The 27,672-nt window shown below is 52.1% G+C and overlaps 1 protein-coding gene across 1 annotated transcript in view; it reads left to right on the forward strand.

Annotated features, from left to right (window-relative positions):
• Positions 1 to 27,672, forward strand: part of LOC132386070 (glutathione S-transferase theta-1-like) — a 79,396-nt gene that overhangs the window by 17,344 nt on the left and 34,380 nt on the right. Inside the window, exons 2-3 of the mRNA XM_059958357.1 lie at positions 1,655 to 1,742; positions 15,879 to 16,029. Of these exons, the coding sequence (XP_059814340.1) occupies positions 1,655 to 1,742; positions 15,879 to 16,029 (239 nt within the window). The remainder of the gene's footprint in view (positions 1 to 1,654; positions 1,743 to 15,878; positions 16,030 to 27,672) is intronic.

Here is a 27,672-nt window from a genome sequence, read left to right on the forward strand (position 1 = left end):
TACAGGAAGGATGTGGAAACCATAGAAAAGGTGCAGAGGAGATTTACAAGGATGTTGCCTGGATTGAGGAGCATGCCTTATGACAATAGGTTGAGTGAGCTTGGCCTTTTTTCCTTTGAGCGACGGAGGATGAGAGGTGACCTGATAGAGGTGCATAAGATGATGAGAGGTATTGATCGTGTGGATAGTCACAGGCTTTGCCCCAGGATTGAAATGGCTAGCACTAGAGGGCATAGTTTTAAGTCACTTGGAAGTAGGTACAGAGGAGATGTAAGGGATAAGTTCTTTACACGGAGAGTGGGCTGCCGGCAACGGTGGTGGAGGTGGATACGATAGGGTCTTTTAATAGACTCTTGGACAGGTACATAGAGCTCAGAAAAATAGAGGGCTATGAGTAACCCTGGGTAATTTCTAAGGTAAGGACATGTTCAGCACAGCTTTGTGGACCAAAGGGCCTGTATTGTGCTGTAGGTTTTCTATGTTTCTAAATGGAAGGAGGTTACCCCCCCCGCACACATGCTCAATGGTTACGTGATGTTATGTCATGTTTAAGTCTAGAGGAGGTTCATTGTTTGATTTCTAATTCTAACCAAGATGTTCAAATGCTATGGGGACCCTTTCTGAACTATTTTAAAATATTTGAATTGTTATTAAAGTATAGATCTGGGCTATTATTATAAAACACAATGTGGTAAAGTACTCTTTTTTCTCTTGTTTTTTTTACCAACCAGCTTTGTCTTGGTAGTGGGTGTAGATTTTTTATATAATATAATTAACCATATTATTATTGTATTTCATAATTCAATGTATTTTATTTGATTGATCGTGAATATGGGATACCATGATTGTATCAGTGTGATTTATATATAGTGCATTTTGTGCTATCTTATTTTGATTTATAATAAGTATCCTTATGAATTCTGTATTTGTGTACATGAAATTTAATAAAAATATTGAAAGAAAGAAACACACACACCCATACACACACACAACCACACTCACACACAGAGATGCATACACAGACACGCATCACACAGAGGAACACACCAAGACACAGATAGACATACAGACACTCACACACACAGGTACTCACACAAGCACATGCAAACACACACACACACACACACACACACACACACACACACACACACACACACACACTCTCTCACACACACACACACACACACTCACACACACACATGCAAACACACACACACACACACACACACACACTCACACACACACATGTAAACACACACACACACACACACAGACACACACACACACACACACACACACACACACAGACACACACACACACACACACAGAGTCACACACACACACTCTCACAGACACAGTCACACACACACACACACACACACACACACACACACACACACACACACATGTAAACACACACACACACACACACAGACACACACACACACACACACACAGAGTCACACACACACACTCTCACAGACACAGACACACACACACACACACACACACACACACACACACACATTCACACTCACAGACTCACGCACACACACACACGCACGAGCCAGGGTGAATGAACGCGATTGGGGAAAGGCAGAGGGAGAGACAGGACTGACACAAAATGACCTGAAGCCATATGTTTCTACACAGGAGAACAGTATGCTGCACAATTCCAGAAAATCAACCCCTTGGGGAAGGTGCCAGTTATAAAGGAGGGGGACTTTGTGCTGACTGAGAGGTGGGTAAACTATGGCTTCTCTGATATCTGGAATGTTCTGCAACCACTGGGAGAGCTGGGCTGTGTGGAGGGGATTGGCTGTTGTGGGAGATGGGCTGTGAGGGGAGACAGGCTGTGAAGGGGGACGGGCTGTGGGAGAGACAGGTAGTGGGGGTGATGTGGTGTGGGGTACGGGGATGGGAAGGGAGGGATGTGGGGAGGGGGTATGGGGAAGGGAGGGGAGGGATGTGGGGAAGGGGATATGGGGAGGGGAGGGGAGGGATGTGGGGAAGGGGATATGGGGAGGGGAGGGGAGGGATGTGGGGAAGGGGATATGGGGAGGGGAGGGGAGGGGAGGGATGTGGGGAAAGGGATATGGGGAGGGGAGGGATGTGGGGAAGGGGATATGGGGAGGGGAGGGGAGGGATGTGGGGAAGGGGATATGGGGAGGGGAGGGGAGGGGAGGGATGTGGGGAAAGGGATATGGGGAGGGGAGGGATGTGGGGAAGGGGATATGGGGAGGGGAGGGGAGGGATGTGGGGAAGGGGATATGGGGAGGGGAGGGGAGGGATGTGGGGAAGGGGATATGGGGAGGGGAGGGGAGGGGAGGGATGTGGGGAAAGGGATATGGGGAGGGGAGGGATGTGGGGAAGGGGATATGGGGAGGGGAGGGGAGGGATGTGGGGAAGGGGATATGGGGAGGGGAGGGATGTGGAGGGGGGAGAATGTGTCCGTGAGGTTTTGGCCTGAGTCCTCCAGCTTCTTTTGTTTCCACTTCTTCAAACTGCTGTTTCATACCGCTAGGACGCTCAACAGGACATCTGTAAAAGTTTGTCAGATCAGTTAGTGACCAGCTGAACCTCCTTAGGAGTGCAGAGTGCAGGTAGTGTTGAGGAAGCAAGGAGCCACAGGACTTAGACAGATGAGGAGAATGGGCAAACTGGCTGATGGAATACAGTACAGGGAAGTGTAGGGTCATGCACTTTGGTAGAAGGAATAAAGATCTAGATGATTTTCTAAACGGACAGAAAATTCAAAAATCCAAGGTGCCAAGGGATTTGGGAATCCTTATGCAGGATTCCCAAAAGGTTAACATGGAGGTTGAATTGGTGATGGTAGGATTCATTTCAAGAGGACTAGAATATAAAAGCAAAGATGAAATGCTGAAGCTTTGAAAGACACAGGTGAGGCCTCACTTGAAGTATTGTGAGCAGTTTTGACCCTTTACCTAAGAAAAGATGTGCTGATTGATGCACCATCAATAACTCTCGGAGACGTGAGGCGAGATATCAGCTTTCATTGGCTGGAAGAAAGAACAAGCAGCAATTGACCACCACACTACATCCTGGAAACTGAGGCCGGGGCTGTGTCTCCAATCGCCTTTATACTGGGGTCTGTGGGAGGAGCCACAGGAGCAGTCAGCAGGTGGGGGGGGGGGGGGGCATGTCCAGACAGGTATATGTAGTTCACCACACTGATATGGAGAGGGTTCGGAGCAGGTTCTCAAGGATGGTTCCGATAATGAAAGGTTTATCGTACAAGAAGCATTTGATGGCTCTGGACTTGTACTCACTGGAATTTAGAAGAATGAGGGGAGATCTCACTAAAACTTATCCAATGTTGAAAGGCCTGGAGAGAGTGGATGCAAAGAGGATGTTTCTTATAGTGGGGGAGTCTAGAACCAGAGGACACAGCCTCAGAATAGAGGGGTATCCTTTGAGAATGGAGATGAGGTGGAATTTCTTTAGTCAGAGGGTAGTGAATCTGTAGAATTCATTGCCACGGGCAGCTGTGGAGGTCAGATCAATGGGTGTATTTAATGCAGAGGTTGACAGGTTCTTGATTAGACAGGGTGTCAAAAGTTATGGGGAGAAGGCAGGAGAATGGGGTTGAAAAGGAAAATGGATCAGCCATGGTAAAATGGCAGAGCAGACTCAATGGCTGAAGGCTTCTATAGCTAAAGCAAAAAGTAAAGGACTAAGAGGACAACCTTGTCTAGTTCTCCGCTGTAATTTAAAGGGCTTAGAAATCTGAGAGTTAGTAATAATCTGAGCGGTAGGAGACAAGTAAACTAATTTAACCCAACAAATAAAATTAGGCCCAAAATTAAACTTTTCTAAGGTCTTAAGATAATTCCACTCAATCCTATCAAAGGCTTTTGCTGCATCTAAGGATAATATACACCCTGATTTTTTTTTTGGTTGGTGAATATATCACATTCAATAACCGACGTATATTAAAATGTGAGTAACGATTTTTAATAAATCCTGTCTGGTCATGTGATATAATAGATGGTAAAATATTTTCAAATTAAAATCTCCACCCATCACTAAGGAATACCGATTCAAATCAGGCAGAAAAGAGAAAAGCCATTCAAAGAACAAGGAGTCATCTGTATTTGGAGCGTATACATTCACAAATACGATTAGTTTATTCTCAAGACTACCCAAAACAATAACAAAACGGCCATTTATATCAGAAATTACATTATGTTGAATAAAGGATACATTCTGATCAAACAAGATAGAGACGACTCTCAATCTAGATTCAGAGGGTGAGTGAAAATGTATACCCTTCCATCCTTTGAAAGAACATGAAATATCATCTTTACGAATATAGGTTTCTTGAAGAAAGATTATACGAGTTTTAAGTTTCCGGATATGAGAAAATCTTATTTCGTTTAACAGGGTTATTTAGATCTTTCACATTAAAACTGAGTACATTAATAAAAGAATCCAACAAGTATCCTTTAGTAATGTATAAAAGAATATCACAGACATGTAGAAGGCGAATAAATAAAACAGTAAAAACTTCCAATCAGCTTTATGGAAGATCCCATTTCCCCCCTCGTTCCCCCCAAAGAGAGAAATCAGCCAAGGGAGGCTGAAGACTAATTCTAACGTTCCCAACCCAAAACTCTGGTGGCTCCAGAAAATATATATGTGTACCTGTGCTGAATAAACGATTGTAAATATATATATATACAAAAACAAAATATCAAAGTAAATAAGTTCGCTATTTACGAAAAAAAACCATGGGAAGATATAAGTATGAGTCTCGGTAAAAAGGAAAGACAATAAAATCAAGTATCAGTAGAAGCCAATCAGGAAAACAACATATGCTTGCGGGTGTAAAAAGTAAGAAGTATAGTATACTATTGAAAACCAGTAAAAGACCGAAAGGTATATAAATAATCAAAAGATAGGAAAAATCAGAGAGAATTTAAAGTGAACCAAAACACCCTACAGTTTCATTCCTCAGTAATTACTACATGTACACCCTACATAATCACTTTCAGTCAAGTTACCAAAAGGAAGGTAAAAATCAACATAACACTGAGAGAATATAACATATTGTTTAAAAAGAGCTGCGAAAAAGTAACATCAGAGAACCCGTGTAATGGCGGAAAACAGCAAAAGAAAAATTGGATGCGATCTGCCTGCATATTTTGCATAGTTTGAAAGATAACAAGGCTTCAATTACTTAAATCAAACAAATAATTAAGGCTTCGTAAACCAAGAAACCTTGTTATCAACGAAGCGCCAATTACTTGATTGAACACCTGAAATTAAAACATTTAGCATCAAGCAACTCAAGGTTGAATTTAAGTATGGAGACTATGTAAAAATTTCTTAGCTTTTTCAGGCTTCGTAAACCAAGCAACCTTATTATCAGAAGTAGTAACCTTGAGTTTACACGGATCTCTGAGAGAAAGGCGACAGCCAAGCTTAAAAAGATCAGACATGAGACATGACCGCTTTAAAAGCATGTCTAGCTCTTAGAACTTCCGGTGGATAATCTTGAACGATCCGAAACTGTTGATCACGAAATTCACAAAGGATCTGTTCTTTAATCTGATAGTCATGAAAGTGAATGATAATAGAGCGAGGTTTGGCAGGATCCCAGTTAGGCAGGGTAACTCGGTGAAGGCGTTCAAATTTTGGTCGTTCCGATAATATATCAGGGAATAAATCTTTCAGCATTTGAGCACAAAAATCGGTAGGTTGATTCCCCTCCAGTTTTTTAGGAAGCCCAAGAATTCTGATATTGCACCTTCGGTTCCTGGTCTCCAAATCTGTCAGTTTCTTCAGTAACGTGTTGTATTTTTTAAGTTGTTCCTTAGAAGTTTTCTTGTGACCTGCAACACTGGCAGGGATTCTTCGTGTAGCTTAATACAAATTTCCTGGTCATTCACAGTCTGCTGTATACTTCCAAGTTTCCGATTAAGCGTTTTCAGTTCAGATTTAACCAGGTCGAAGGAATTCTGTAACAAGTCAAACTTGGATTCCAAGTCGTCCAGTTTATCCAATTTTTTGAGTCTCTCTGACATTTGTTGAAACATTTCAGTCAAAGTCTCTAAAGTAGCCTCTTTTTTAGAGTGTTAGGCCAGCTTAGTCACAGCCGGGCATAGGTGCAGGGGTCACTTGCTGTGTCAGTCTCGTTGGGTGTGAGGAGAGGGATGTTTCCTGGCTGGGTCCTTGTAGACTAAGGGAGGTTTACTTGAGGTGGGATCAGGAGGGAGATGTGTGATGCACCATCAATAACTCACACTGAGACGTAAGGCGAGATATCGGCTTTTATTGACTGGAAGAAGGAACCAGGAGTGAGTGTCTATCATACAATGTCCTGGAGACTGAGGCCGAGCGTCAGGCCTCAGATCTCCTTTATACAGGGGCCTGTGGGAGGAGCCACAGGAGCAGTCAGCAGGGGGCGTGTCCCGACAGGCACATAGTTCACCACAATGTGCCGTGAGGTGAGGCTCCTTCCCCAGTGTGTAGGGACTGATGAAGGAGGGAGCTGGAGGGCTGTGAAGAGCTGATGGTGGGCAGTGATGTCCTCTGGGCTGTCCCTGGATGCTGTCAGAAGATGTTACCGAAGTTCTGCCGTTTATGGATGGGACAGGACTCTTTCAGTTTGATGGGTTTCAGATTTTGTGATTTCACCCAGTCTTTCTCATTACTGTTTGGCAAGATTTTAAGCTTTTGTGCGGGGGGTGGGGGGGGGGGTGTGGTGTGGGGGGTTTGGTGTTCTTGTCATTTTGACCAATTCTGTTAGTTTTTGTGCAGGTGGCGCGGGGGGGGGGGGGCGGTTGTTGGTAGGCAGGGGGTGAGGGGGTAGCAGTTAGATTTTCTTCCCATTTCTACGACTTGTTTTTTGGTATGAGGAGGATGCTTGATGTTCTAGGTGCTGTTTGCACGATGTTTTCATATCGGGGGTGTGATGATGGTGTTGGCATTCTTTCTTGTTGCTGTTTGGCACAATTTGTTATTTTTTTGTGCAGGGAGTTGGGTTTAATGTTCTTGCCGTTTGCATGATTTGTTTTTCTGCCTGTTGGGAGGAGTTGATGTTTTTCTTTGTTTATGGCTATCTGGAGAAGAGGAATCTCAGAGTTGTATAGTGCACGTGTACTTTGATGATAAGTGAACCTTTGAGATCCAGGTGCAGGTGAATGACCTGCAGGCTTCCCTGCCTCCTGCTGGCCAACACATTACTGGAGCTCCTGCACTGACGAGTGAGTTCCTGGGACCTCAGCGGCTGTGAACTACATATCTCTGTTGTGCAAAGACTGTGGTGTCAGTGAGTGGCTCAGCTCCCTCCCCTTCCTCTGGAGGGTGTGTGAAAGTCACTGAGAGGGTCAGTTTGGGAAGGGAAGGGGGCAGACTGAGGGAGGGAGCTTAAGTACCAATGGGGGATATAGGGGAAGGAGAGGAACCGAGGACGAGGGTGTGAGGATATTCACGTGTGTGTGATTCAAGGTCAAAATTGAGTTTGTTTTCTATGGGATAACGGATAACCTGACTGGCAGACCACAGTCTGTGCGATTTCAGAGCTGTGTGTCAGACATGGCTATGAGCAGCACTGGGGCAATACTGAGCCATGTCATTCACAGAAATTCTCTGATGACTCTGGGTGTCTAATGGGAGGACGGGAGGATGAGTACAGGGCCCTGGTGGAGGAATTTGTCAAATGTGCAAGTTGAATCATCTGCAGCTCAACACCAGCAAGACAAGTGAGATGGTGAAGGGCTTCAGAAAGACTAAGGCTGCACTGCTCCCTATTATAGTTGATGGTGAGGATCCGGTAAGGGCCTACAAGCACCTGGAGGTGAAGCTGGATGACAGACTGTGTACAAGAAGGTGCCAGAGTCACCTCTACTTCCTGAGGAGACTGAGGTCTTTTGGAGTGTGCAGGCCCCTCCTTCACATGTTCTACCAGTCTGTTGTTGACAGTACAATCTCTATGTGGCGTGTGCTGGGGCAATGGCATCAGCAAAATGATTAGAAAGGCTGGCTTTGATATATGGACAAAATGGACCCACTGGAGGCTGTGGTAGAACAAAGGACCCTACTGAAAATCCTGGCAATTCTGGACATGTTTCTCACCCTCTGCATACCACCTTGGCTGAACAGAGGAGCAACTTTGAGCAACAGACTAAGACAACAGCGCTACTCCAAAGGGTGCTATGGGAGGTCGTTCTTACCCTTGGCATTAGGCTCTCTAATGATCGCCGGAGAAGTGATGACCCCCATTAGACTGTTCTTGGTAACCTTTTGTTACTCCTCTTTTAATATTTATTTAGCTGTGCATTTGTGCTGAATCAAAGGGACATTAGGACCGCTTGTGTCCTTTGTTTCATGGAATCCTGGTTAACCCTTCTGTGCCGGATGCAGCGATGCAGATCAACGGGTTTACTATACACTGCCAGGATAGATCCATAGATTCTCTCAAAAGTCAGAGGTGGAGGAGTATGTCTCATGATCGACTCTTCATGGTGCACAATTATATCAGTGCTGTCCCAATTCTGCTCACCAGACCTGGAATATCCAGCAGTAAAGTGCCATCCATTTTACCCACCACGGGAGTTCTCCAGGGTCATTTTGGTAGCTGATTACATTCCACCTCAGGTAAATGTCAATCGGGCTTTAGATGATCTGAGCAATGGCATCAGCATTCAGGAAACGCCTTTGCCATCGTTTTGGGAGATTTTAACCAGGCCAGTCTGAAAAAATCACTAAGTAACTACCATCAACAGATCACTTGCAATACTAGAGGAAACAACACACTGGACCATTGTTAAGACACCATCTAGAATGCCTACCGTGCTATTCCACACCCTCACTTCGGGAAGTCTGATCACCTGGCTGTACTTCTACTCCCCGAGTACAGGCAGAGACTGAAGGCTGCAGCACCAGCAGAGAGGACCAAGAAGGTTTGGACAAGGGAAGCACAGGAGCATCTGCAGGACTGCTTTGAATCGGTGGACTGGACTGTATTCAGGGATTCATCTTCAAACCTGGATGAGTATGCTGCAGTTGTTACCAACTTCATTAAAACCTGTGGGGATAAGAGTGTGCCCACAAAGACTTACTGTACATTCCCAAACCAAAAGCCGTGGATGAACCAGAAGGTTTGTCATCTGCTGAAGGCTGGATCTGTGGCATTCAAGTCTGGTCACCCAGGCCTGTACCTGGAAACCAGGTATAATTTGTGGAGGGCTATTTCAAGGGTGAAGAGACAATTTGAAATGAGGTTGGAGTCAACATTGGATGAACAGCAACTCTGGCAGAGTCTGCAAGACATTATTTCCTACAAAGCGAAACCCAGTAGCATGAATGACAGTGATTCTTCACTACCAGATGAACTCAACACCTTCTATGCCCACTTTGAAAGGGAGAACACAACTACAGCTGTGAAGATCCCTGCTGCACCTGATGACCCTGTGATCTCTGTCTCAGAGGCCGATGTTAGACGGTCTTTAAAGAGAGTGAACCCTTCAAGGCAGAAGGTCCCGATGGAGTACCTGGTAAGGCTCTGAAAATCTGTGCTGACCAACTGGGAGGAGTATTCAAGGACATTTTTAACTTCTTACTGTTACGAATTCCCGTAACTGGATCACTTACCTGGAAAGATAGAGAGGTCCGTTGAAGTCTGATGGTACTATTTTTAAAAGTATTTATTGATAAAGGGCACAAAAATAAGATTAATGCAAACATACAGATAATATACGTCGTCAATACTAAATCTAGCGCGCGGGTATAATAATAATCAATAAGAAATCGTTCTATCGTTGTCTAGGGGATAATGTATTGTCCGATGGAAAGATAACAGTCACTATCAGTTCGTTCAAGCTGCAGCGTTGTTGGGTTTAAAAGTGATGCAGTTTAAACTTGCCCCAGGTCTTTTATGATGCCAACCCGTTGAGTCAGGGTAGCGGGCTTCCCCGTTGTTAGCTAAAAGCTGTTTTCCGTGGTTCCAGCCACGGAATTGAATGCACGTGACCTCCTTCTAATGACTTCCTGCTGTTATGTGGTCGCTTAACGTTTCTTCTGGTGCATCTGAAGGGATTGTTCCCCAGACCCTCTTTTATACTTCCTCACGGGGTCTCAGAAGTCAATCAGGTTGGGATGATGCAATCCCTCAACCAGCCCACTCTGGTCATTCCCTGAGGGGCTTCAATGAATAGTACAGTATTCAATACACAACTTGGTCTTCCGGAGACAATGGCCATGTCCCTTAGCTTTACATCGCCGGGGAAACGAGCCAGCCTGCAGGTCTCTCTCTCATTTCCTGGGCCCCTTTACCCAACCCAACAGTGATCTTGCGATTCTCACAAAGGAGGGGGCTATGGACGTAAAACCCCCCTTCTTCAGGGCGTTTTTTACCATTGAAAAAAAACGAATACAGAGTTTCACAGGGTGTTAGAATCTAACACAACACCAAAGTGTTTTTTTCTACGGAGCAATACAGTGATACATTCACTTCAGTATCTAAACAGTTAACGATTACAGTGTCACTTTCTTCAATATCTTAACATTGTGTACCATACTAAAGTCTTGTAGCATCAGACTTCAATTTAATAACCACCTAATTTTTATTTCTTTCCTTCAGCAACAAAACTAAAGAGGTGTGCTCTTAGCTTCCGCGCATCTACAAAAGTTTATGTAAATACTAATCTTTATGTTGTTTCCAAACTGAACAGGCAGGCTTCCAGGGGGTTGTCTTTATTATTCACAGGCTGTGTCAAAATCCCGTACAACCGGCTTTGCTATTTTAAAATGGCGTCCCCATTAACCCTCGCCTTGTTTCCAGGTACTTCCCACGTGGGGAGCTTGGGTAATGTGGCGAAATATAGGAAAGATTTTATCAACACCGTGTCCCAAACTTAGACCATCTTCTGACTTTCCACCCAACTCTTTAATTTTACACAGGTGGCTAACCCTCTAGTCAGGACCCTTCAGGCTATGTGTTTCTCGTTCGACCGCTTTGCTCGAGCAGCATTTCAAATTCTGCCTCTTCACACCGCATTTTGGAATAATAATAGCGTGGGGGGCCCCATCACCTTCCGGCTGAATCGGTAAGCGATTGGCAGGGTTTTAAATTTCTTCATTCGATTTGGGAACTACAGATTTCCCGTTTCCTTCAATGATAATATTTATCTCCCCATTTGTGAACTCCGCATTAACTTTCAACACACTTTCGAGCACAAACACCTGGGAACTCTCACTTCCCACTATTACCAAGGCTAACCCTTTCTTCACTGAACCAAATCTATCTGACCCACGAGGACGGCCGTCTCGTTCCACTGAATCATATACCTCAGACTTTTTCTGAGCTCCATTACTAGGTTCAGTACCACGTGCATCCCCATCTTGGACACACTCAAACGGGACATTGGCCTCTTCCAGGCTTTCAATACCCGTACCCTTTTCAAATTCTAAATTCCCCCGATCCTCCCAGTTACTCTCTGGGCAACTCCCTTCCGGAGTAAACTCAACCCCGTGGGCTGAAACAACCTCCTCTGCCAACCCAGCAGACTTCTTCAAGGCAAGGGCACCCTTTTCATCTAGGACTGTCCTCATTTCATTATTGGGAACACCTTCAGAATTTTCAACTTCTTCAAACAGTTCTGCCAAACCAGACAGATCATCCCTGTCCAACCCTGGACCTCTTAACCGGTCTATCAGTTCCTCATCTTTATTTTCTGCCTCTAGGACCTTTCTCCTCGCTAAGGGCAGGTCTACCTCCTCTCCCTTACCCTCTTCCACTTTACTACTCTTCGTTTTACCACCCTCTAAACCCTCGTGGTACAGGGTCAGTAGAAATGTCTCGGCCAAATCAAAACTGGCCGGATTTAAACTGCTCTCGTTCTCAGCTGCCTCTCTTGGCAGGCTGCGAGTGACCGCGCATGCGGGATAGATCTGGGACTCTAGGGACGGGGCCACCGCACTCGCCGGTCGGCGGGTCGGCATCATTGCTGCCCAAACCTTACCACCTGCTAAATCGTTACCGAGAAGGACGTCCGCGTCAGTTCTCGGGAATTCTGACCGCACCCCTATTTCAACTGGTCCAGACACCAGCTCACAATCCATAATGACCTCATGTAAGGGCACCATTTCTGTCCCTTTACTTATTCCCTTCACAGCTACCATTCTCATCTTGCGACCAAACTCTAGCACCTTACTGCTGATCAACGACAGCTCAGCCCCCGTATCTCTCCAGATCCGTATGGGAACTGGTGTGTCCCCCTCCCTCACAGACACAGTTCCGTGTGACAGACAAGTCTCAGACCCTTCTCGTACTCTGTCTACCCGGGGCTCTCTTGTCGATTTACTGATTACCACGGCACATCCGATAGGGACTGCTGCTTTCCCTTTTCCTGTCTCTTTCCTCGGAGCAAAGCACTGAGATGCAATATGCTCCCCCCTTCCACAATTAAAACAGGTCAAGCCCAGAAATCTCTGGCCGTCTGGCCTTTCCCCCTCAACCTTACCACTAGCTCCCAGCGGGACCTCTGCCTCAGCCAGCGGGCTTTCTCTATCGTTCCCACGGTCACTCTGGGAACTTTTATTCGAGGAAAACTTTGTCTTGTGTGTTAGGGCATATTCATCTGCGAACCTAGCAAATTCCAAGATGGACTTATGTGGCTTCTCATTCAAATACGTCCGGATATCCTCCGAAACACAACCTTTAAATTCTTCAATCAGAATTAACTCCCTGAGATGCCCATAATCCTCTCCCACTCTCTCTGCGGTGCACCACTGGTCCAAGAGCACCCCCTTCTCATAGGCAAACTCAGTATATGTCTGATTCCACCCTTTCTTTAAATTTCTAAACTTTTGTCTATACGCCTCAGGTACTAGCTGATAACTCCGGAGAATGGCCGCCTTTACTTTGTCATAACTCTCGTCCTCTCCCTCCTCCATGGCCAACGCCGTATATACCCGCTGTGCCTTCCCTTTTAACACACTTTGTGGCATCACCACCCACTGACCTCTGGGCCACTTCTGATTCACGGCCATCTTTTCAAAAAGCAAGAAATAACTATCCACATCCGTCTCCTCGAACGGAGGTACTAGCCTCAACTCTCGACTAACATTGAACCACTCCTCTCGGTCTGACCCCGGAACTCGTGGCTCCTGCCGTAACTTCTCCATCTCCAAGTCATGTTTCCTCTGTTTCTCTTTCTCAGCTGCTTCCAGCTGTTTTAACTGAATTTCATGCTCTCCCTCTCTTTCTCTCTCTCAGCCCTTTCCCTCTCTTGCTCTCTCCCGGCCCTTTCCCTCTCTTGCTCTCTCCCGGCCCTTTCCCTCTCTTGCTCTCTCTCGGCCCTTTCCCTCTCTTGCTCTCTCTCGGCCCTTTCCCTCTCTTGCTCTCTCTCCTGGCCCTTTCCCTCTCTTTCTCTCTCTGGGCTGCCTCCAGCTGCTTTAACTTAATTGCATGTTCCAACTTTAATTTCTCCAACTCTAACTGAGCCGTCCCACTAGCAGGTACCTTTTCAGAGATGTTCTCCAACACTGCAGCTGCAAACACGTCCTTCCCGATATAATACTGAGTTATTGCCCTTCGCACCTCCTGCTTTTTCATTGACAACCTCACCCCTGCGAGGTTTAACTCCTTCACCAAATTTACCAAGTCCGATTTGGAGGCCACCTCCAGCGCCTCCAGAGTCGGGTTTTCTATAAATTCACCCACGTCCACCTTTGCTTGTTTCCCGTCTGGCTACCCACGTACCAGATCCAAGTTTGGACTTACAAGCCCGATTCACTGGCTCCCCAATTTGGTGTCAAATCTCGAGACGAGAACCCCAACTTTGTTACGAATTCCTGTAACTGGATCACTTACCAGCAAAGATAGAGAGGTCCATTGAAGTCTGATGGTACTATTTTTAAAAGTATTTATTGATAAAGGGCACAAAAATAAGATTAATGCAAACATACAGATAATATACGTCGTCAATACTAAAACTAGCACGTGGGTATAATAATAATCAATAAGAAATCGTTCTATCGTTGTCTAGGGGATAATGTATTGTCCGATGGAAAGATAACAGTCTCTATCAGTTCGTTCAAGCTGCAGCGTTGTTGGGTTTAAAAGTGATGCAGTTTAAACTTGCCCAGGTCTTTTATGATGCCAATCCGTTGAGTCAGGGGAGCGGGCTTCCCCGTTGTTAGCTACAAGCTGTTTTCCGTGGTTCCAGCAACGGAACTGAACCAACGTGACCTCCTTCTAATGACTTCCTGCCGTTACGTGGTCACTTAACGTTTCTTCTGGTGCGTCTGAAGGGGTTGTTCCCCAGACCCTCTTTTATCCTTACTCACGGGGTCTCAGATGTCAATCAGGTTGGGATGATGCAATCCCTCAACCAGCCCACTCTGGTCATCCCCTGAGGGGCTTCAATGAATAGTACAGTACTCAATACACAACCTGGTCTTCCGGAGACAATGGCCATGTCCCGTAGCTTTACATCGCCGGGGAAACGAGCCAGCCTGCACGTCTCTTTTCCCCTTTTCTGGGCCCCTTGACCCAACCCAACAGTGATCTTGCAATTCTCACAAAGGAGGGGGCTACAGACGTAACATTACTGCTACGGGCGGAAGTTCCCACTTGCTTCAAAAAAGCAAAAATTATACCAGTGTCCAAGAATAATCATGTGGGCTGCCTTAATGACTACTGCCCGGTAACACTCACATCGACAGTGATGAGATGCTTTGAGAGGTTGGTCATGACTAGACTGAACTCCTGCCTCAGCAAAGACCTGGACCCACTGCAATTGGCCTATCGCCACAATAGGTCAACGGCAGATGCAGTCTCAGTGGCTCTCCACACGGCTTTAGACCACCCGGACAACACAAACACCTACGTCAGAATGCTGTTCATCAACTATACCACAGCATTTAATACCATAACACATAGAAAACCTACAGTACAAAACAGGTTCTTCGGCCCACAAAGCTTTGCCGAACGTACTTTAGAAATTACCTAGGGTTACCTATTTTTCTAAGCTCCATGTACCTATCCAGGAATCTCTTAAAAGACCCTATCGTATCCACCTCCACAACTGCCACCAGCACCCCATTCCACGCACTCACCAGTCTTCTGTGTAAAAAACTTACCCCTGACATCCCCTCAGTACCTACTTCCAAGCACCTTAAACCTGTGCCCTCTCGTGTTAGCCATTTCAGCCCTGGGGAAAAGCTTCTGACTATACAGTGCATTGGACTTCTTCAACTGTGGGATTGAGGTTAAGAGCCGAGAAATAATGTTGCAGCTATATAGGACCCTGGTCAGACCCCACTTGGAGTACTGTGCTCAGTTCCGGTCACCTCACTATACAGGAAGGACGTGGAAAACATAGAAAGGATGCAGAGGAGATTTACAAGGATGTTGCCTGTATTGGGGAGCATGCCTTATGAGACTAGGTTGAGTGAACTCGGCCTTTTCTCCTTGGGGTGACAGAGATTGAGAGGTGACCTGACAGAGGTGTATAAGATGATGAGAGGCATTGATTGTGTGGATAGTCAGAGGCTTTTTCCCAGGGCTCCAAGTGGGGTCTGACCAGGGTCCTATACAGCTGTAACATTACCTCCCGGCTCTTGAACTCAATCCAACAATTGAAAAAGACCAATGCACTGTATAAGAACACAAAATGCTAGCAGAACTCAGCAGGCCAGACAGCATCTATGGGAGGAGGTAGTGAAGATGTTTTGGGCTGAAACCCCTCATCAGGAGTGAAGTAAAATGGGATGGCCGAGGGGGGATAAGAGGTGAGGGGAGGGATGAAGTAGAGAGCTGGGAAGCGGAAGAGGGTGTTTGATGTTGGCTGGAAGGTAACCTGATAAGAGAATGATGCTCCCTATCTCCTCCCCCCCCTCCCAGTGTGGCCATCCTGAAGTACCTGGCTGGTAAATACCGGACCCCCAACCACTGGTACCCCTCCGATCTGAAGCTGAGAGCCCGTGTGGACGAGTACCTGGCCTGGCAGCACACCAATCTGCGCCCACACGCTTCAAAAGTCTTCCTGCTCAAGGTGAGAGGCACTGGGATGAGTTGTCCAGAAATCTCCCCTGGGCCATGTTCGACAGTGACCCTCCTATCACACCAATGCCAAGTCACCAGTAGGGTTGTACTGGGTCTCTGAATACCCTGGAACAAGGACCTTTCTTGGTTCGATCCCTCTCTGTGAACAGCCTGGAGTCAGAAATAGACACTGAGATTCCTGTCCTCTAATTCCTCTCCCAAATCCATACCGTGCCCCCTCCCCCAGGCACCCGGCACTGGGCACACTGACACATCCCATGCTGGTTTTACTCCACCCAGTGTCCCCTCCCTGGGCACCGGGCACACTGACACATCCCATGCTGGTTTTACCACCCAGTGTCACCTCCCTGGGCACCGGGCACACTGACACATCCCATGCTGGTTTTATCACCCAGTGTCACCTCCCTGGGCACCGGGCACACTGACACATCCCATGCTGGTTTTACCACCCAGTGTCCCATCCCTGGGCACCGGGCACACTGACACATCCCATGCTGGTTTTACCACCCAGTGTCCCCTCCCTGGGCACCGGCACACTGACACATCCCATGCTGATTTTATCACCCAGTGTCACCTCCCTGGGCACCGGGCACACTGACACATCCCATGCTGGTTTTACCACCCAGTGTCCCCTCCCCGGGCACTGGCACACTGACACATCCCATGCTGATTTTACTCCACCCAGTGACCCCTCCCCAGGCACCGGGCACACTGACACGTCCCATGCTGGTTTTACCACCAAGTGTCCCCTCCCAGGGCACCGGGCACACTGACACATCCCATGCTGGTTTTACCACCCAGTGTCCCCTCCCTGGGCACCGGGCACACTGACACATCCCATGCTGGTTTTACCACCCAGTGTCCCCTCCCCAGGCACCGGGCACACTGACACATCCCATGCTGGTTTTACTCCACCCAGTGTCCCCTCCCTGGGCACTGGGCACACTGACACATCCCATGCTGGTTTTACCACCCAGTGTCCCCTCCCTGGGCACCGGGCACACTGACACATCCCATGCTGGTTTTACTCCACCCAGTGTCCCCTCCCTGGGCACCGGGCACACTGACAACATCCCATGCTGGTTTTACTCCACTCAGTGACCCCTCCCTGGGCACCGGGCACACTGACACATCCCATGCTGGTTTTACTCCACCCAGTGTCCCCTCCCTGGGCACCGGGCACACTGACACATCCCATGCTGGTTTTACTCCACCCAGTGTCCCCTCCCTGGGCACCGGGCACACTGACACATCCCATGCTGGTTTTACCACCCAGTGACCCCTCCCTGGGTACCGGGCACACTGACAACATCCCATGCTGGTTTTACTCCACTCAGTGACCCCTCCCTGGGCACCGGGCACACTGACACATCCCATGCTGGTTTTACTCCACCCAGTGTCCCCTCCCTGGGCACCGGGCACACTGACACATCCCATGCTGGTTTTACCACCCAGTGTCCCATCCCTGGGTACCGGGCACACTGACACATCCCATGCTGGTTTTACTCCACCCAGTGTCCCCTCCCTGGGCACCGGGCACACTGACACATCCCATGCTGGTTTTACTCCACCCAGTGACCCCTCCCTGGGCACCGGGCACACTGACACATCCCATGCTGGTTTTACCACCCAGTGTCCCCTCCCCGGGCACCGGGCACACTGACACATCCCATGCTGGTTTTACCACCCAGTGTCCCCTCCCTGGGAACTGGGCACACTGATACATCCCATGCTTGTTTTACCACTCAGTGTCCCCTCCCCGGGCACTGGGCACACTGACACATCCCATGCTGGCTTTACCACCCAGTGACCCCTCCCTGGGCACCGGGCACACTGACACATCCCATGCTGGCTTTACTCCACCCAGTGTCCCCTCCCTGGGCACCGGGCACACTGTCACATCCCATGCTGGTTTTACCACCCAGTGACCCCTCCCTGGGCACCGGGCACACTGACACATCCCATGCTGGTTTTACCACCCAGTGTCACCTCCCTGGGCACCGGGCACACTGACACATCCCATGCTGGTTTTACCACCCAGTGTCCCCTCCCTGGGTACCGGGCACACTGATAACATCCCATGTTGGTTTTATCACCCAGTGAACCCTCCCTGGGCACTGGGCACACTGACACATCCCATGCTGGTTTTACTCCACCCAGTGTCCCCTCCCTGGGCACCGGGCACACTGACACATCCCATGCTGGTTTTACCACCCAGTGTCCCCTCCCTGGGCACCGGGCACACTGACACATCCCATGCTGGTTTTACTCCACCCAGTGTCCCCTCCCTGGGCACTGGGCACACTGACACATCCCATGCTGGTTTTACTCCACCCAGTGTCCCCTCCCTGGGCACTGGGCACACTGACACATCCCATGCTGGTTTTACCACCCAATGACCCCTCCCCCGGCACCGGGCACACTGACACATCCCATGCTGGTTTTACCACCCAGTGTCCCCTCCCTGGGCACTGGGCACACTGACACATCCCATGCTGGTTTTACCACCCAGTGTCCCCTCCCTGGGCACCGGGCACACTGACAACATCCCATGCTGGTTTTACTCCACCCAGTGTCCCCTCCCTGGGCACCAGGCACACTGACACATCCCATGCTGGTTTTACCACCCAGTGACCCCTCCCTGGGTACCGGGCACACTGTCACATCCCATGCTGGTTTTACCACCCAGTGACCCCTCCCTGGGCACTGGGCACACTGACACATCCCATGCTGGTCTTACTCCACCCAGTGTCCCCTCCCTGGGCACCGGGCACACTGTCACATCCCATGCTGGTTTTACCACCCAGTGACCCCTCCCTGGGTACCGGGCACACTGTCACATCCCATGCTGGTTTTACCACCCAGTGTCCCCTCCCTGGGTACCGGGCACACTGACAACATCCCATGCTGGTTTTACCACCCAGTGTCCCCTCCCTGGGCACTGGCACACTGACACATCCCATGCTGGTTTTACTCCACCCAGTGTCCCCTCCCTGGGTACCGGGCACACTGACACATCCCATGCTGGTTTTACTCCACCCAGTGTCCCCTCCCTGGGCACTGGGCACACTGACACATCCCATGCTGGTTTTACCACCCAGTGACCCCTCCCTGGGCACCGGGCACACTGACACATCCCATGCTGGTTTTACTCCACCCAGTGACCCCTCCCAAGGCACCGGGCACACTGACACATCCCATGCTGGTTTTACTCCACCCAGTGACCCCTCCCAAGGCACTGGGCACACTGACACATCCCATGCTGCTTTTACCACCCAGTGTCCCCTCCCTGGGCACTGGGCACACTGACACATCCCATGCTGGTTTTACTCCACCCAGTGTCCCCTCCCAGGGCACCGGGCACACTGACACATCCCATGCTGGTTTTACTCCACCCAGTGTCCCCTCCCCGGGCACCGGGCACACTGTCACATCCCATGCTGGTTTTACCACCCAGTGACCCCTCCCTGGGCACCGGGCACACTGACACATCCCATGCTGGTTTTACTCCACCCAGTGTCCCCTCCCCCGGCACCGGGCACACTGACACATCCCATGCTGGTTTTACCACCCAGTGTCCCCTCCCTGGACACCAGGCACACTGACACATCCCATGCTGGTTTTACTCCACCCAGTGACCCCTCCCTGGGCACCGGGCACACTGACACATCCCATGCTGGTTTTACCACCCAGTGTCCCCTCCCTGGGCACCGGGCACACTGACACATCCCATGCTGGTTTTACTCCACCCAGTGTCCCCTCCCTGGGCACCGGGCACACTGACACATCCCATGCTGGTTTTACCACCCAGTGTCCCCTCCCTGGGCACCGGGCACACTGACACATCCCATGCTGGTTTTACCACCCAGTGTCCCCTCCCTGGGCACCGGGCACACTGACACATCCCATGCTGGTTTCATCACCCAGTGACCCCTCCCTGGGCACTGGGCACACTGACAACATCCAATGCTGGTTTTACCAGCCAGTGTCCCCTCCCCGGGCACCGGGCACACTGACAACATCCAATGCTGGTTTTACTCCACCCAGTGTCCCCTCCCTGGGCACTGGGCACACTGACACAACCCATGCTGGTTTTACCACCCAGTGTCCCCTCCCTGGGCACCGGGCACACTGACAACATCCCATGCTGGTTTTACTCCACCCAGTGTCCCCTCCCTGGGCACTGGGCACACTGACACATCCCATGCTGGTTTTACTCCACCCAGAAACCCCTCCCCAGGCACCGGGCACACTGACTCATCCCATGCTGGTTTTACCATCCAGTGTCCCCTCCCTGGGCACCGGGCACACTGACACATCCCATGCTGGTTTTACCACCCAGTGACCCCTCCCTGGGCACTGGGCACACTGACACATCCCATGCTGGTTTTACCACCCAGTGACCCCTCCCTGGGAACTGGGCACACTGACACATCCCATGCTGGTTTTACCACCCAGTGTCCCCTCCCTGGGCACCGGGCACACTGACAACATCCCATGCAAGTTTTACCACCCAGTGTCTCCTCCCTGGCACCAGGCACACTGACACATCCCATGCTGGTTTTACTCCACCCTGTGTCCCCTCCCTGGGCACCGGGCACACTGACACATCCCATGCTGGTTTTACTCCACCCTGTGTCCCCTCCCTGGGCACCGGGCACACTGACACATCCCATGCAGGTTTTACTCCACCCAGTGTCCCCTCCCTGGGCACCGGGCACACTGACACATCCCATGCTGGTTTTACTCCACCCAGTGTCCCCTCCCCGGGCACTGGGCACACTGACACATCCCATGCTGGTTTTACCACCCAGTGTCCCCTCCCTGGGCACTGGGCACACTGACACATCCCATGCTGGTTTTACCACCCAGTGTCCCCTCCCTGGGCACCGGGCACACTGACACATCCCATGCTGGCTTTACTCTACCCAGTATCCCCTCCCTGGGCACTGGGCACACTGACACATCCCATGCTGGTTTTACTCCACCCAGTATCCCCTCCCTGGGCACTGGGCACACTGACACATCCCATGCTGGTTTTACCACCCAGTGACCCCTCCCCAGGCACCGGGCACACTGACACATCCCATGCTGGTTTTACTCCACCCAGTGTCCCCTCCCTGGGTACCGGGCACACTGACACATCCCATGCTGGTTTTACTCCACCCAATGACCCCTCCCCAGGCACCGGGCACACTGACACATCCCATGCTGGTTTTACTCCACCCAGTGTCCCCTCCCTGGGTACCGGGCACACTGACACATCCCATGCTGGTTTTACTCCACCCAGTGTCCCCTCCCCGGGCACCGGGCACACTGACAACATCCCATGCTGGTTTTACCAGCCAGTGTCCCCTCCCCGGGCACCGGGCACACTGACAACATCCAATGCTGGTTTTACTCCAACCAGTGTCCCCTCCCTGGGCACCGGGCACACTGACACATCCCATGCTGGTTTTTCTTCACCCAGTGTCCCCTCCCTGGGCACCGGGCACACTGACACATCCCATGCTGGTTTTACTCCACCCAGTGTCCCCTCCCTGGGCACCGGGCACACTGACACATCCCATGCTGGTTTTCCTCCACCCAGTGACCCCTCCCTGGGCACCGGGCACAATGACACATCCCATGCTGGTTTTCCTCCACCCAACGACCCCTCCCTGGGCACCGGGCACACTGACACATCCCATGCTGGTTTTACCACCCAGTGTCCCCTCCCTGGGCACCGGGCACACTGACACATCCCATGCTGGTTTTACCACCCAGTGACCCCTCCCTGGGCACCGGGCACACTGACACATCCCATGCTGGTTTTCCTCCACCCAGTGACCCCTCCCTGGGCACCGGGCACACTGACACATCCCATGCTGGTTTTACTCCACCCAGTGACCCCTCCCTGTACACCAGGCACACTGACACATCCCATGCTGGTTTTACCACCCAGTGTCCCCTCCCTGGGCACTGGGCACACTGACACATCCCATGCTGGTTTTACCACCCAGTGTCCCCTCCCTGGGCACTGGGCACACTGACACATCCCATGCTGGTTTTACTCCACCCAGTGACCCCTCCCTGGGCACCGGGCACAATGACACATCCCATGCTGGTTTTACCACCCAGTGTCCCCTCCCTGGGCACTGGGCACACTGACACATCCCATGCTGGTTTTACCACCCAGTGTCCCCTCCCTGGGCACTGGGCACACTGACACATCCCATGCTGGTTTTACCACCCAGTGACCCCTCCCTGGGCACCGGGCACACTGACACATCCCATGCTGGTTTTACTCCACCCAGTGACCCCTCCCTGGGCACCGGGCACACTGATAACATCCCATGCTGGTTTTACCACCCAGTGACCCCTCCCTGGGCACTGGGCACACTGACACATCCCATGCTGCTTTTACCACCCAGTGTCCCCTCCCTGGGCACCGGGCACACTGACACATCCCATGCTGGTTTTACTCCACTCAGTGACCCCTCCCTGGGCACCGGGCACACTGACACATCCCATGCTGGTTTTACTCCACCCAGTGACCCCTCCCTGGGCACCGGGCACACTGACACATCCCATGCTGGTTTTACCACCCAGTGTCCCCTCCCAGGGCACCGGGCACACAGACACATCCCATGCTGGTTTTACTCCACCCAGTGACCCCTCCCTGGGCACCGGGCACACTGACACATCCCATGCTGGTTTTACTCCACTCAGTGACCCCTCCCTGGGCACCGGGCACACTGACACATCCCATGCTGGTTTTACTCCACCCAGTGTCCCCTCCCTGGGCACCGGGCACACTGACACATCCCATGCTGGTTTTACCACCCAGTGTCCCCTCCCTGGGCACTGGGCACACTGACACATCCCATGCTGGTTTTACTCCACCCAGTGACCCCTCCCTGGGCACCGGGCACACTGACACATCCCATGCTGGTTTTACCACCCAGTGTCCCCTCCCTGGGCACCGGGCACACTGACAACATCCCATGCTGGTTTTACCACCCAGTGTCCCCTCCCTGGGCACTGGGCACACTGACACATCCCATGCTGGTTTTACCACCCAGTGTCCCCTCCCTGGGCACCGGGCACACTGACACATCCCATGCTGGCTTTACTCTACCCAGTATCCCCTCCCTGGGCACTGGGCACACTGACACATCCCATGCTGGTTTTACTCCACCCAGTGACCCCTCCCTGGGCACCGGGCACACTGACACATCCCATTCTGGTTTTACCACCCAGTGTCCCCTCCCCGGGCACCGGGCACACTGACAACATCCCATGCTGGTTTCATCACCCAGTGACCCCTCCCTGGGTACCGGGCACACTGACACATCCCATGCTGGTTTTACTCCAACCAGTGTCCCCTCCCCGGGCACCGGGCACACTGACACATCCCATGCTGGTTTTACTCCACCCAGTGTCCCCTCCCTGGGCACCGGGCACACTGACACATCCCATGCTGGTTTTTCTCCACCCAGTGACCCCTCCCTGGGCACCGGGCACACTGACACATCCCATGCTGGTTTTCCTCCACCCAGTGACCCCTCCCTGGGCACCGGGCACACTGACACATCCCATGCTGGTTTTACCACCCAGTGTCCCCTCCCTGGGCACTGGGCACACTGACACATCCCATGCTGGTTTTACCACCCAGTGTCCCCTCCCTGGGCACTGGGCACACTGACACATCCCATGCTGGTTTTACCACCCAGTGTCCCCTCCCTGGGCACTGGGCACACTGACACATCCCATGCTGGTTTTACTCCACCCAGTGACCCCTCCCTGGGCACTGGGCACACTGACACATCCCATGCTGGTTTTACTCCAGCCAGTGTCCCCTCCCTGGGCACTGGGCACACTGACACATCCCATGCAGGTTTTACCACCCAGTGTCCCCTCCCTGGGCACCGGGCACACTGACACATCCCATGCTGGTTTTACCACCCAGTGTCCCCTCCCTGGGCACTGGGCACACTGACACAACCCATGCTGGTTTTACTCCACCCAGTGACCCCTCCCTGGGCACCGGGCACACTGACACATCCCATGCTGGTTTTACCACCCAGTGTCCCCTCCCTGGGCACCGGGCACACTGACACATCCCATGCTGGTTTTACCACCCAGTGTCACCTCCCTGGGCACCGGGCACACTGACACAACCCATGCTGGTTTTACTCCACCCAGTGACCCCTCCCTGGGCACCGGGCACACTGACACATCCCATGCTGGTTTTACTCCACCCAGTGACCCCTCCCTGGGCACCGGGCACACTGACACATCCCATGCTGGTTTTACTCCACCCAGTGACCCCTCCCTGGGCACCGGGCACACTGACACATCCCATGCTGGTTTTACTCCACCCAGTGTCACCTCCCTGGACACCGGGCACACTGACACAACCCATGCTGGTTTTACTCCACCCAGTGACCCCTCCCTGGGCACCGGGCACACTGACACATCCCATGCTGGTTTTACTCCAGCCAGTGTCCCCTCCCTGGGCACCGGGCACACTGACACATCCCATGCTGGTTTTACTCCAGCCAGTGTCCCCTCCCTGGGCACTGGGCACACTGACACATCCCATGCAGGTTTTACCACCCAGTGTCCCCTCCCTGGGCACCGGGCACACTGACACATCCCATGCTAGTTTTACTCCACCCAGAAACCCCTCCCCAGGCACCGGGCACACTGACACATCCCATGCTGCTTTTACCACCCAGAGTCCCCTCCCTGGGCACCGGGCACACTGACACATCCCATGCTGGTTTTACCACCCAGTGTCCCCTCCCTGGGCACCGGGCACACTGACACATCCCATGCTGGTTTTACCACCCAGTGTCCCCTCCCTGGGCACCGGGCACACTGACACATCCCATGCTGGTTTTACCACCCAGTGTCCCCTCCCTGGGCACCGGGCACACTGACACATCCCATGCTGGTTTTACCACCCAGTGTCCCCTCCCTGGGCACCGGGCACACTGACACATCCCATGCAGGTTTTACTCCACCCAGTGTCCCCTCCCTGGGCACCGGGCACACTGACACATCCCATGCAGGTTTTACTCCACCCAGTGTCCCCTCCCTGGGCACTGGGCACACTGACACATCCCATGCTAGTTTTACCACCCAGTGTCCCCTCCCTGGGCACCGGGCACACTGACACATCCCATGCTGGCTTTACTCTACCCAGTATCCCCTCCCTGGGCACCGGGCACACTGACACATCCCATGCTGGTTTTACCACCCAGTGACCCCTCCCCAGGCACCGGGCACACTGACACATCCCATGCTGGTTTTACCACCCAGTGACCCCTCCCTGGGCACCGGGCACACTGACACATCCCATGCTGGCTTTACTCCACCCAGTGACCCCTCCCTGGGCACTGGGCACACTGACACATCCCATGCTGCTTTTACCACCCAGAGTCCCCTCCCTGGGCACCGGGCACACTGACACATCCCATGCTGGTTTTACTCCACCCAATGACCCCTCCCCGGGCACTGGGCACACTGACACATCCCATGTTGGTTTTACCACCCAGTGTCCCCTCCCTGGGCACTGGGCACACTGACACATCCCATGCTAGTTTTACCACCCAGTGTCCCCTCCCTGGGCACCGGGCACACTGACACATCCCATGCTGGCTTTACTCTACCCAGTATCCCCTCCCTGGGCACTGGGCACACTGACTCATCCCATGCTGGTTTTACTCCACCCAGTGTCCCCTCCCTGGGCACCGGGCACACTGACACATCCCATGCTGGTTTTACTCCACCCAGTGCCCCCTCCCCGGGCACCGGGCACACTGACACATCCCATGCTGGTTTTACCACCCAGTGTCCCCTCCCTGGGCACCGGGCACACGGACACATCCCATGCTGGTTTTACCACCCAGTGACCCCGCCCTGGGCACTGGGCACACTGACACATCCCATGCTGGCTTTACTCTACCCAGTATCCCCTCCCTGGGCACTGGGCACACTGACTCATCCCATGCTGGTTTTACCACCCAGTGTCCCCTCCCTGGGCACTGGGCACACTGACACATCCCATGCTGGTTTTACTCCACTCAGTGTCCCCTCCCTGGCTACCGGGCACACTGACACATCCCATGCTGGTTTTACCACCCAGTGTCCCCTCCCTGGGCACTGGGCACACTGACGCATCCCATGCTGGTTTTACTCCACCCAGTGTCCCCTCCCTGGGCACCGGGCACACTGACACAACCCATGCTGGCTTTACCACCCAGTGTCCCCTGCCCCGGCACCGGGCACACTGATAACATCCCATGCTGGTTTTACCACCCAGTGTCCCCTCCCTGGGCACTGGGCACACTGACACATCCCATGCTGGTTTTACTCCACTCAGTGTCCCCTCCCTGGGTACCGGGCACACTGACACATCCCATGCTGGTTTTACCACCCAGTGTCCCCTCCCTGGGCACTGGGCACACTGACGCATCCCATGCTGGTTTTACTCCACCCAGTGTCCCCTCCCTGGGCACCGGGCACACTGACACATCCCATGCTGGTTTTACTCCACCCAGTGTCCCCTCCCTGGGCACCGGGCACACTGACACATCCCATGCAGGTTTTACCACCCAGTGTCCCCTCCCTGGGCCCTGGGCACACTGACACATCCCATGCTGGTTTTACCACCCAGTGTCTCCTCCCTGGGCACTGGCACACTGACACATCCCATGCTGGTTTTACTCCACCCAGTGTCCCCTCCCTGGGCACCGGGCACACTGACACATCCCATGCTGGTTTTACCACCCAGTGTCCCCTCCCTGGGCACCGGGCACACTGACACATCCCATGCTGGTTTTACTCCACCCAGTGACCCCTCCCCAGGCACCGGGCACACTGACAACATCACATGCTGGTTTTACCGCCCAGTGTCCCCTCCCTGGGCACCGGGCACACTGACACATCCCATGCTGGTTTTACTCCACCCAGTAACCCCACCCCGGGCACTGGGCACACTGACACATCCCATGCTGGTTTTACCACCCAGTAACCCCACCCCGGGCACTGGGCACACTGACACATCCCATGCTGGTTTTATCACCCAGTGTCCCCTCCCCGGGCACCGGGCACACAGACACATCCCATGCTGGTTTTACTCCACCCAGTGTCCCCTCCCTGGGTACCAGGCACACTGACACATCCCATGTTGGTTTTACCACCCAGTGTCCCCTCCCTGGGTACCAGGCACACTGACACATCCCATGTTGGTTTTACCACCCAGTGTCCCCTCCCCAGGCACCGGGCACACTGACAACATCCCATGCTGGTTTTACTCCACCCAGTGTCCCCTCCCTGGGTACTGGGCACACTGACACATCCCATGCTGGTTTTACTCCACCCAGTGTCACCTCCCCGGGCACCGGGCACACTGACAACATCCCATGCTGGTTTTACCACCCAGAAACCCCTCCCCAGGCACCAGGCACACTGACACATCCCATGCTGGTTTTACAACCCAGTGTCCACTCCCTGGGCACTGGGCACACTGACACATCCCAAGCTGGTTTTACCACCCAGTGTCCCCTCCCTGGGCACTGGGCACACTGACACATCCCATGCTGGTTTTACCACCCAGTGTCCCCTCCCTGGGCATCGGGCA

The sequence above is a fragment of the Hypanus sabinus genome, unplaced genomic scaffold, assembly GCF_030144855.1.
Source record: "Hypanus sabinus isolate sHypSab1 unplaced genomic scaffold, sHypSab1.hap1 H_5, whole genome shotgun sequence".
NCBI lineage: Eukaryota > Metazoa > Chordata > Chondrichthyes > Myliobatiformes > Dasyatidae > Hypanus > Hypanus sabinus.